Genomic DNA, 13,111 nt, shown 5'->3' with positions numbered 1-13,111 from the left:
GCTCGGTTAAAGGAACAGGCCACGGATTTTCCATACTGAGATATGTTCTTGCCTAAGCTTAGACGAGTTGATGCGTACTTGTCTGGTCTTTGTGCGTGCACTCAGTCACGCAAAAAGACCAAAGATGTGTTTAGCCTCCAATATGGCCTCGCCCAGAATATCAGCACCTCGGGCCTGACTCGTAACTTTACTGGGAGTGCAGCTTTGACAAAAAGAATGTGAGCTTTACGTGTCATATATGTCCCGTCATGCTTTATTTTGAACACACTGGGCATTTGGCTGGCATGTTTATGTATGTTTCGAGAATGTTCCGCAGTGTGGCTTTAATATGCTACAGTGGAACAGTTTGAGATTACGCTGTGCATCTGTTGCTGTCGTCATAATGTTATTCCTGATCAGTGTAAAAGGCCTTGAAATCATCGCGTCTCAAAACAGTGCTGAATCCAAGAAAAATACTACATTGTCGACATGCAGTCATCAGTATTATAGCCTTTGTGCATGGGAGTGTCATCATTTACAGCGAATGGTTTGCCAATACAACCTGTTCTTGATTGTATTTTAACCATCATGTTTATAATGACTTTTTGTACTTAATATATTTCTATCCGTTTTTACATGTTTCTGGGAACTGCCCAAAGGAGCAGTTGTGTCTGTAAAGGATTTATTTATACTTTTTTCATAGTGAAATCATGTGACAACCACTGAACCGTGTAATGTTTACCACTTTCAGGGCATCACAAGTCGAGGCGCCTTCCTACTTTTGTGTGTCGCAGAACAAGGAAAAAAAATAATGTACCTAAATGTGGTCGGGAGCAGAAATCGGTGTCTGTCTCCTCTCCGTTTGTAAATAGGATGTGTTCACTGAAATTTATGTACAGTCCTTTTGTAATAAACAGTGGATCAAACCAAAAAGATGTCTGAAATATTGTTTTTATTTCTCAAATTATTGCCATGTATCCAGGAGGAGGTGGGGGGATGAAGTCAGGTGGGCCCTCGTCTTCTTGTGCTTCTGTACATTGATCCTGGTTAGGAGCGTGGACATTTGCACTACTCGGAGTGCCTGCAAGAACAATTAACTGTTTAATAAGATTGCTATGTTCAGAGGTGAGTAGTAATCAGATGCATTAGCTTTTAGAGGAGTAAAAGCTTTCTCAAGTCAAAGTACTTCGGAGTGTTTGGGTTAAAGCAGTACTAAGTAACTTGTTTACCTTAATAAGTCCTTTCAATCGTCCCTCTGGGGGCAATACACGTATTAATGGGATGATTGGGGGGGTCTTTCATCTCCCCCTGATGTTTCTGGCCGGAAAACCACAATTGCAACTTCCCTGCCTCCGGGTCGGAATCACCAATACACACTAATGGAATAACGAAGAAGAAGCTAACAGGCAAGCGAACAAAGCTAACTGCGGGCTAGCGCCACTTAAACAGTATTTACAGCCAAGTTTGAGTTTAAAAAAAAAGTATCTCGATTGTGTAATTGGATTTACAGTATCCCTCTCTCCCTTTCAGTAGCATTTACTCTCACGGATAATGAATGAGTATAAAAAACGCAACATGCAACGACACCTGCAGTGGCGCTTGTGGCCTCTAGGGACATGAGTTACTTAGTACTGCTTTAATGAAAGCTCTTTGTTGACATACATACATAACATACAACATACATAAGATTTTTTTTTCTTGCACTCTCCCTTGAGAATGATTTACTTTTTTTTACAGTATACTTTGAAAGAAAAAAAAAAGACAGTGTTTACCTGTTAACGTTCTGTTTTGTTGGTCAGATTATATCAATGAGCAAACTATTATTTAAAGTTACATTACTAGTCATCCAGTTAACAATATTGAACCTCTTAACCTCCAGCTGAACCAAGCACATTCTCTCTAGTTTGGCTTTACCCAACTCTAAAAACCTCTTGGAAAAAGTGTCAAAACAAGGATGAAAAGAGCGTCAAAAATGTAACGAAAAAGTGAGGAAAAACCACAAAAGAGCAATAAAAAAGCCATGAAAAAGTGATAAAAATGTGTGATGGAAATACAACAAAAAAGAGCAACAGAAAAGTGACAATACAGTTATGAAATAGTGGCAAAAATGTGACAAAGAAGTGACGAAAAACCCACAAAGGAGCAACAAAAAGTGATGAAAAAGTGACAAAGATATGATGAAAAGCCAACAAAAAAGCGGTGGGAGATAAAAAATTGACGAGAGCGCGAGGAAAAAGATCCATTTTGATGAGTTTTGAAGGTCTTAGCTTTTCAAATGAGGCGTTACACTGGCTGTGACTTGGGTAAAGCTGAAGTTGAGAAAATGCACTAAGGTGGGGGATAAGAGGTTAAAAATCTCTGTGATGACTGAGATTACCCAAACACACTTTCAAATAAATCCTTACTACTCCTACTTCTGATCATGATTTAACACAATACGGTTCAGAAAGTTGTAGTACTTGCACCGCTGCTTGAGAGATCTGGCGGATTCAGAGCCCTTTTTACTGCAGACTTGTAGTTCTCATAGAGGGTTGTCCCATACTAGGCACATACAGATTATACAAGTGAATTTGCATCCACATCATTACTTTAGGATTCATGGCATGTTACTGACCTTGGCTATTCTGATGGAGTTGACCCAAAGCAGAACAGAGTCTCCATCTTCACAGCAAAGGAACTTGACATAGTGGGACTCCTTCTGGAGGCAAGGGTGCTGAAAGGTTACACAGAAAGTCACATTTTAATGCATAGTAGTAACTTTATTTCCTCCTCATGCCACTGCAAAGAAGTTTAACTAGTTAACTATCTCAATATTTGTCAATTACATATTCAAATGAGTTCAATAATCATTCATAATTTGTTTCTGGTTTGTTATCACATAGCGTCTTTAGCCAACTGGGCCCAGCACCAAATGTATACATACAAACAAAACAAAAAGAAAACAACACTATTTTTCTATTCACAAGTGCTACTTCCGGGTTTGTTGGTCTGTGATTGCAGTTTGCTGAACTTCCAGCAGGTGGAGCAGTTTACAAAATAATATCTAGAGATGTTGAAGACTTTTCCTGTTCATGGTTCAGAGATTAACCTCTTAACCCCCATCGTAACCAGCAGATTTTCTCCCGTTTTGCTTTACCCAAATCTAAAAGTTAACAAAAGAAAAGCATCAAAATAGCGACGCAAACGAGGATGAAAACGCAGCAAAAACGTGACACAAGAAGTGATGTAAAAGCAACAACAAAAAAAGCCACAAAAAGTGACATTAAAGTGACAAAAAACATGACAAAAATGCTTAAAAAAAAGATTATTCTCTAAGCTTTTAGATTTGGGTAAAACTGAACTGGAGAAAATGCGCTCGAAAACACAAGAAATAGGCGTCAAAAAGCAAGGGGGAAAAAAAGAAAAAATGCTAAAATCATACAAAAAACAAAAACATGACAAAAGTGTTACAAAAGTGCGGCAACTGGAGAAAATGCACTTGGTAAAAGTGAGGGTAAGAGGTTAAAGGTGCATTTTGCAACTTTTTATGTGAAAAAAAAAAGTTGATATTTGTGTGTATTTGACCTTGTAGTGACCCAGCGGTTGTATGACTGGTCAGCATGGCACCTTTACTTCCCATCGCAGTGTTCTCTAGGACACTCCAGCATAAATTGTTTGGAAGGTTTTCAATGCTGACAGACCCTCTCACCAGAAAACCTACAAAACAATTGATCCTGGAGCGTTGTAGAGCCCACCGTGGTCAAGGTCAAGGTCAAATTTATTTATAGAGCACATTTACAAACAGCAGCCACTGCCCCAAAGTGCTGTACAGATACATAAAATAAAACAATCAACATTTAATACAAATAGAATAATAAAATCAACATGAGAAAAATGCTCAGCTCAGCTCGTGCCGAAGGCCAGTGCAAAAAAGTGAGTCTTCAGCGAGCGCTTGAAGCTCTCCAAAGATGTTACAGTTCTAATGTGTAAAGGGAGAGAATTCCACAATTTAGGGCCGGCTACAAAAGCATCAACTTTTTTTCTTCTTTTTTGCATATAAAAATTACATAATGCACCTTTAAACAAACAACTTTTGTATTGTGTGAAATGTAAAACCAATATTTGATTTGGCCATGTTCACGTCATCGTTACAGAAGAAACAAATAGTTCAAGTGTATGAAAATGAACACACACAAAAATCTTACATACACACCCTCCCTATACCTTTAACTTGAGTTTGACCTAAACTTTCCATGGCAGAAATATGAGTACGACCTGAGGCACACGCCCTGGTGACCCCTGACCCCTGCTGAGCCCCTTGTTCCAGTCTGTGCTCAGAATTAAACTGTCTGGGCGATGATAAACTACCACCACAGCGTCTCCAGCTCCATCAAACCCAACATTTGCTCTGCACATCTGGACCATTTCCATTCCCTCTCCTCGTTCAGCCTGCCTTCAAAGACAGTGTGGATGTGTGTGGATGTGTGTGGATGTGTGTGGATGTGTGTGCGACTGTGCGTGCGTGTGCCCACCTTCAGTACAAAGCAGTGGTCTGTGGGGGCTCTGTATTTCAGCCTGTAGCTGTCAGTCCAGTACACGTTCACTTGTTCAAATCGGATGAAGCAGGCCAGGTCAGAGGAAGACTGAAAAAGACAATAATATTTTGATTTTTCAATTTTACCATGAAGCGGTCCGACACAAAACATATAAACTCACTTATATATTCAAAAAAGAATTTAAGCTTTGGAAAAAATATGAGAAAAATGAATAACACCAGTGTTCAGAGCCTATAAACCATCTGCAGACCCGTTCCATTGTTCTCTGTCATGGCAGTGCTGTCTTTCACCATTCATAAAAACTGTGGTAAATTCCATTCATTGCCCATGATTCAGAAAGTACAGCCTCTATGCACGCCTGATTGTGGTCTTTGTTTTATTTTTATAAGTTCACCATGAGTGTAAAATGTCTTGCCGAAGGACACAATGATTGAATGCAGAGTTTTGATGGTTTGATTAGAACAGAGAAACACTTAGTAAAAATCTTTCTGACTCCACTGTTTTATACTCCTTCCACCTTTGAACATAAAATGCCTTGATTTCAAACTGTAAGGAAGATTTCGCTTTTGAAGTCGACAGTTATAGCTTGTTTAATGGACTGTAACCCTTTAAATGTATCTTCGTGGTATGAAATAAAAATCAGTTTCTTTCCAGCATCCTCCAGTTTTTCCGAATTAGGAAGAAACAATGCGGCCACTTTTCCACTCAAAGCCTCTTCAGAACTGTAAGCATCCGTGCCATTTGTATTTGTCTAAAACAGTAGCATGTGCTGCATCTCCGCGACCTCGGCTTCAGATGATTCCCACAGCCCTCTCCTGTTTACCACTCGCACATCTGCTTTGCATACTTTCCCCTGTGCCCTTTCTCGCTATCTTTCAATGACTTCATGTTGGCAGTGGGGGAATACTAAAACCCAAAGTATGTAGGGCAAAAGTCTACTTTATATTATCTTGACTTTTTATATGGTTTATATGGGAATGGAAGAATAGTGTGTTGGCACTTTTAAACAGGCACTTTCTCTCTTCTCTCTATTTTTTTGTATTTGGTAAATAATTAAGACATTAAAGCTGCACTATGCAACTTTATATGTAAAAGAAAATCTTAATGTTTGTGAATATTTGACCTTTATGTGACTCCATGGCTGTATGTGTGTGGCTCCAAGATCATTTGTTTTTTAGGGTTCGTACCAGTCACAGGCCAGGAACCCCAAAACAATTGATTCTGGAGCATAACTGAGGTCACTGTGAGAAAGAGCAAATGTGCTATGCTGCACCCATACAGCCACTGAGTCACAATATGAACAAAGATTAAGATATTTTTTTCTCACATAAAAAGTTGCATAGTGCATCTTTAATGTCTTAATTATTTACCAAATACAAAAAAATAAAAGGGAATTCGCTTATTATAAGTGTGTGAATAACTGTCCTGTACTTTACTGAGATTCAACTATCACATTAAAAACACTTCGCTCATTGAGATATAAGGAAGTCCGAGGGGGTTATTTGCCGATAGGTTCCTTCATTTTTTTTTAATAAAGTAAGTGCATTCCATAATCATGTCAACCAGCTGTTGGTAAACATGGTGCATGTAGGTTATAGCATGTACATTATCTCTTCAGTAATTATTAATCATAGTTACCCTGGTCTTTCCTTTGGGAACATAATAGAGCCCTGAAGCCCTGAGCACAAAGTAGCGAGGTTTCCACACTTTCCTCCCATCATCCTTTAGGTACAACCAGCCTTCGAGATCAGGAACTACCACAGACAAACCTTCAAAATTCTCCTGTTGAAATGAATCATAAACAGTTAGATAAGACCCACAAAACCAACATTAGATGAATATCATACTGACCTTGAGCAAAAGCTGTTTATCTTGCTCAGTTACAACTTTCAGACAAGACTTTTTCCACATGTAGAAGAACTGCAAGATGCAGAACAATATGTTAAAAGTGTTCAGTCAAACTAAAATGTGATTTCCGAACTCACTTGTGGCTGTATGAACATGACGTGTTTCCGAGGTCTTTGCAGGAAGTAGATCTTGTTTTCAGTGCTGTTGGTCCAAGCTGAGACTGACTCCCCCATATACTCATGGTCTTCCAAGATTCTTTCTACAAAATAAAAAGACCCAAGAAAACTGTACAGCAGGTGACTTTTTAAACCAATATCATATAATGTGTTACTAGTGTATTTAAAAGTCTTGACAGCATCTCTGCACCATGGAGAGATTAGGATACATGTATATATGGGCTACACAAATGACTCTAACCACAAGAGGTCAGTAAAGGAGCAAAGTTCTGGAGGAAGTCTCATAACGCTGATGCTATTATTGTCTTAAGACCTGTGATGATTGACAACATTTCTAGAAGATTCACTGTTTGCATTGGTCTGACCGATGCTGAGCTCAGGGTTGGTCTCACAGAGGCTCCAGTCAGTGCCACAGTCGCAGTACGTTTTCTCAAACAGCTTGTCCAATACGTCCCTCACTGTCTGTGTCCCCTCCACCATCAGAGTCTTAGAGCTGCCGTCTGCCATCAGCACCTTTACGATCATCTATGAAACAGGAGACATGATGCATAAAAACAATAGTGTGTGCGAGCTTTTGCATGAACCAGTGTTTCCCACAGATTTCTATTAGGGCTACATCGCACAGCCCTTGTTCAATTACCGATGTGGAAATGTTACTTGTTGCCTTTAGCTAAGCATTAAATGGCCATTTTGAACTTTTATGACAAGAACAAGAACAATGTGTTATGCCCATTACAGGTTAAGCTTAATATTTTTCCTGTTATGGCCCCATTCAAGCTAGAACATAGACTTGAGTTCTTAATTCCCATGGCAACGGTGCTCATAAATCATCAACCTGCACCCACGGAAAGGAAAGAAGGGACAACTGTGGGAAGTCACTATTGTGTTCTGCAGGAATGGGGAACACTGATGGACTTACATTATGTGGTTGTTCGTGGTTTACTGTTTGCAACATTGTGAGCTTTGGTGCCGGAGGTACATTTTCTTCTTCGGGGTCAAGTGTTTGGGTCACATGATCAGATGTTGAAGGCGGTAGAGGCGGTGCAGCAGGTGGGCCAAGTGGAGCAGTGTGGCTTTCTGTGTGAACTCTCTCTTCTGGTTGAGTGCTTGGGTCGGCTGCAAAAACGTCACCCACATTGCCATCCAAGCTATTCAGAGACTCTGCAAACAGACATTATGAAAAAGCTATAACTTGTTCTCCATTGTGCTGCAGAAAACAGTGCAGTGACACTTCATTGTTTTGCACAAACAGACTAAATCTGCATCAAGTTTGAGCGTTGGAGTTTCCAGGTTGGGATGGCTTTTTGGAGCCCGAACAATCACCCTGTCCCTAAACTTCAGCTCTCTGGAATGTGTTTGTGGATGGAGGACTGAAACTCGCCCCCCGGCCTGGATGGGTGCCACGAGAGAGGACTCACCATTGAGATCCGAGCGTCCCGTGGATAACTCCGGATCGGTGACCACTGATTGGGCCAGGCTCTGCAGAACAAACAGTTAAGTAAATGATGAGTCACACAGTAGAAAAAGGTAAAAGAGGCTGGTTTTAACACGTTGTCATGGTAACAGCTTTGTATTCTCGACATGATGAAAGTTAAGCATCGATTTTAAGCCAGACCATGTGTGAGTGAGTGCTATTGTTCAATCATGAGCGCCTGCTATGTATCAGACTGTGCGCGGCTCTTTTTGCAAACGCCGTTTTCAAGATGGCCCCATAATAGAGAACATACTGAACTCCTTATACATGCCACCGTTACATGGCAGTAAATCACTTGCCGGGTAATTTCCACATCAATTTATCAGAACTGTGATGAAGTGACAGTAGAACAACAAGCACGTTGCAAAACACTGAAACATGTTAGCGGCACTAATGTAGGTTGTAAATAATATGGCTCCCAAAGAGGCGCAAAGAGCCAAATGGGGTCTTGATCACTTCCTGGAATCCAGTGCTTTTTTCTTTCCCCCAGACAATGAGGAATCTGGATCTGATGAGAGTTGACAAGTCGATGATTTATTAATTGACATGATATTCTGATTGGAAAGTTAATTTAGGAATTTGTATGTGAATGTAGACAAAATGAATATTGATCAAACATAATATAAAATCTGATAGATACATGCCTTAACCGATTTTCCCCAGTTCAGTTTTACCCAAATCTAAAAGCTTCTCGACGGGAGCTTGCAGCCTATAGACCAGTGTAACGCCTCATTTGAAAGCTAAGACCTGTTGTTGTTTTTTTTGTCCTGCTTTGGTCACTTTTCCTTTCATTTTTGTCACCTTTTTGTCGTCTTTCGTTCTTTGGCTTTCTTGTTGATTTTTTGTTGCTTTTTCATCACTCTTGAGTCGTCTTTTTGTCTCTTTTTTTCCACCACCTTGTTGTTACATTTTGTCATGTTTTTGTTGTGCTCTCGTCTCATTTTTGTCACTTTTTAGTGGCTTTTTTGTTGCGTTTTCGTCACTCTATCGTTGCTTTTTCATTGTGTTATTGTTGATTTTGACACTTTCTTGCTTTTAGTTTTGGCTAATGCCAAACTTCAGAAAAATGTGCTCGGTTCATGTGGGGGTTCAGAGGTTACAATGTATTTCTGATTTGAGACACCAATAGCACTTAGACAACAGCCAAAAGCATTAAATCAAAATCATATTGCATGTGGCCTGATAATCTTCTAGTGGGCTGCTGAGCATGTGTTTTGTACTCTCTTCTGGCATATGGGTTTGAGTCACCCACCACCACCACTAATCTGTCCAGTCCAATAAAACCTAAGGACCAAAACACAGAATACACAATCCTCCCACCATCACAAATCATCACTGTATCAAAGAGCTGCCACATGAGGAAACAGTATTGCACACTGACCTCTGCAGACATTGAACATCCCACAAATAAGAGAAGCCATTTGTCCATCACAAGTAAGTTCTTGGCAAATTCTTACCAACACACAAGTCTTTTATACTTTCACCACCCTCTGCCTTCTACCAGCAGACACAACAATGCTAAAATGGAGTGGTGGTCGCAATGTCAGTGAATGGAAAAGCTTCTTGATTACTTTACATTCCTGTTGCCTCCCCAATTACAGTGTTATTCTCCAATCAATAGTTCATTTAATGCTACTCAGTAAACAGCTGTAGTGTTCATCGCCAATGCCTGTGGCTCCTACTTCAATATGTCTAACCTTTGAGGAGAAAACAATAACAAGGAATGGCCCCAATCAGCACAATAAGTGACTTCACCATTAGATACTTTGAATACTCAAGGATCAGCATTTCAATCTGTTTTTCTCCAGATTGCCCGCTGGGAAGCTCGTGCCAGAGTGACGTGTGTTAAACTTTTGTGTATCTGTACTGTATATTACTTCCATGCGCACACTTAGATTAGCGATAAACTCTCCCTGAGGCTGGCCTTGCCTCGTCTGGACATGTCATGTTTTCTTTGGCATCATGTGCACTTGATGGTGAGCAGCTCATGAGTGCTTATGTGGGGGGGGAAAATCCACTCTCAGTGATGTGACTTCACTTTTATCAGTTCAATTAGCCTGTGCTGCAGATTTAAACAAAGCAATTTGGCTATTTTGACTTTTTTGTAGAACTCTGAAACCATGCAGGAAGTGGGGGGATAAAGGCTTTAAAGACACAGGCCTGATAACAAACCACGGATTTTCTGTAATGGTAAACAGTTGTTAACTCATGTGCACTCACTCACATAACTTACAGTGAGAAAGATCCTTGAAAATATGGAAATTGGGATAGCAAGATTTGATATTTTTGCCTCAATAACACAATGGTTTTGACAGCACATATCACTAACATGTTATTCAATCAACACCGTCAAGAAACTTTACTTTATATAGGCACACACCTGCATATATAACTACCTCTACTTTACCCATGACCAAAGTATTCACTGCAGTTTCACTACCCACTTAGAATCTCATGTCACCACTTCCCACAAACGCAGGTCGTATGCGAGTTGTATGAGAATGTGAATTATAAAAGCTACTTCATATTGCTACATTTACATCTGCATTGTGAGCTAATCTGGTCTTACCTGTGACAGACCATCAATCTCCTCCAGCAGGTGACTGAACATGGTGTCTATGTCGTCCATCTGCAACGTACAATTCCGTCAGATATTTGCCCACTAATTATTTAATAACAAACTGAGATGGTGAAGTCAGATGAAGTCAACACATTACTTCACCGTCCAAATGTAACCACTTGTGTATTCGCTGCATAGCAAATATTGTAGAGACGCAAGTTAGACACTTGCGAGAGTTTCCAGATAGTCCTCACTTCCCTTGTCGGTTCAGACATCTCAGACTCATTCAAAGTATAGCACTTTACTTTACAGCTCTGTAATGGTATGGTAAACATAATGTAAATACCATGGCTCTAATAACAGAGTAATTATGGTGATTGATTACATTAATAAGACACAATCACTCTGTACTTTCACTCCAATGTAAAGATGATAAATTACTAGGAAAATGATCTTTGGTACAAAAACAGGGCTGTAAAAGGATTTATCCCTTATATCAACATATCAAATGCAACATCTAAACTCTATGATGTCCAGCTGAGATGAGAACATTACATCAAAAGTGTCCATTTCAGTACATTTCTTGTGACAATGCAATCCGCTCTGTTCTTGCCACTCTTTTTGTAGGTTTCTGTGCCTCGATTTTGTCCATATGGATCCCAGGACTTTTTTCGCTTGTATTCAGGTCAAAAATACATCTGGCGCATGGAGTGGCTTAAAAGGCCTGAAGAATGGGCCCAAGTTCACTGCCAACTCTGTGATACTGCTGCTGTGAGATGCTCATCGGGTAATCAATAACCGCACTTAACCTGTCAATATGTGCAGCAACTTTAAACTTTCAGATGGAGACAAAGTAGCAACATTTGCATTGAGGTGTTCATGCTTTCACTTAAGAACAATACAAAGACTTCACAAATGCCATGAACTGCCATTTGGTCCCAGAGGAAAGTGGACACATAAATCACTGACTTCGCAAACAAGCCTCCATTCCATCTATGCAATACAAAATCACTAGAGAACGGGAGAAATCTTGTCTCTGTGGAGTCTAACTGTGAACTCCTTAATGTGACTGTGGTAGGCCATTTCAACCCCCTTATTCCTCTTACTGATCTTTCACATTTAAATTCATCAGCACTTGAAACATAGTATATTTCTGCCTGTAGTATAAGGTCATAAAGCATCATTTCTTCACAGTGACAGACGTCGTCAACAAAGTCCTTGACAAAGTGTGAAAGACACGCTGAGTGCATCAGTGCAGCTGCAGTAATGTATTTGTACAGTCCCTGCTGCTCTTATGCCGTGTTTATGCTGACTGTAAACAGACGTCCAGTAACACGTAATGAGCTGAAAGGGAAACGGTCAACAGCGGCACATCTCTGTTCTGTATCATTTCCATATGAAAGTGAAGGTTTCGAGACAAGTCAACTTCACCTTTACGGCACCTCTTTAGACTCCTACCCACTTAAAGGCAGTGGCTTCAGAAAGATTTAACACATGCTTTATCATGTGGCAGCATAAACCAAAATCAAATAGAGGGGTGAACGCACTGTCTATTAGTTTGGATAAGGGAGCGCTTTACTGACGTGCACCCGATGACACACTGCATTTGTGGACTGTGCTTTGCTTTTCATCACCAAACCGCATTTGCTTATGAATCCCAGCCTCACTCGTGTCTGCTCGGCTGCCTCCCAATGTGGTCCCAAACATCAACAGAACAAACAGCAAGCCACCACCAGGACGCAGGAGCCAAACCGAAATCCGAGGCACAAAAGGCCATTTATTGAGACTTAAAAGCCCAGATGGGAAAGCCTTTGTCAACACGCTTCTCTGTGTCATTGTTGAACAAGAGAACTCAGAAAACAACAGAAACCAAATAAATATGCTGCATGCTCTCATGTTTAAACAATGAAACTAACGTAAATATTGTCACAAATCATCTTGTCAAGGGGAGTAAATGCCCTTTCAATTGAAGCACAAAACACTTCTATTCAAAAGTCAGAAACTCCAATCAGTTATGGAGTGGCAGCTCAAAATGGCACAGAATTAAAAAACACGAAACAACTCTGGAGATGTCTTACTTTTGTGTTTTCCTCCCAGTGCGTTGTATGTTCAGTTAAGTGCTCCTCATCATCATCATGAGAGTCGTGAGGCATAAGCTCCTGCTCATAGTGAACCTTCCTGTGAAAGCAGGAAGTGCATACTTAAACAAAGGTTAGCTAAATTTATGTGGTACTGAGAAAGAGGTCAGAACCCACAGAACTATATAAAACATCACGAACAATTGTGAAAACGCATACCTGGCTCTGGTGTGAATTTGAGTCAAGAGCCTTGGTAACAAATTATAGCTCTTTTTATGATTAATGCATATTTAGTTTTGTGTACCTTTATCAGACTATAACTAAATCTGCCTGCTTCAGCTCACAGTTCAAATATCACTGTGATTGGTTAAATCTACCTGTCACTCAATGATAAATGGCAGAGGGTGAACAGAGGAGGAGTGGGTGGGGGAAAAGGTATGGCAGCTTGTGTCTGTGTTTCA

At 40.2% G+C, this 13,111-nt stretch overlaps 1 protein-coding gene across 1 annotated transcript; it reads right to left on the bottom strand.

The window, feature by feature from the left end:
• Window positions 1-210: 210 nt before the first annotated feature.
• On the bottom strand, window positions 211-12,885 carry LOC306972916 (amyloid beta A4 precursor protein-binding family B member 1-interacting protein-like). Its single transcript, XM_079569623.1, has 13 exons — window positions 12,870-12,885; window positions 12,651-12,750; window positions 10,582-10,641; window positions 7,957-8,017; window positions 7,458-7,699; window positions 6,904-7,063; window positions 6,500-6,621; window positions 6,366-6,434; window positions 6,153-6,296; window positions 4,491-4,601; window positions 2,594-2,692; window positions 2,439-2,520; window positions 211-1,060 (listed from the first exon to the last, which is right to left on the bottom strand). The coding sequence occupies exons 2-13, from the start codon at window positions 12,723-12,725 to the stop codon at window positions 939-941; spliced, it is 1,347 nt and encodes a 448-aa protein (XP_079425749.1). The 5' UTR covers window positions 12,726-12,750; window positions 12,870-12,885; the 3' UTR covers window positions 211-938.
• Between the last annotated feature and the right edge of the window lie 226 nt (window positions 12,886-13,111).

The sequence above is a fragment of the Gobius niger genome, assembly GCF_951799975.1.
Source record: "Gobius niger genome assembly, chromosome: 13".
NCBI lineage: Eukaryota > Metazoa > Chordata > Actinopteri > Gobiiformes > Gobiidae > Gobius > Gobius niger.
This window is presented reverse-complemented; position numbering and strand designations above follow the sequence as displayed.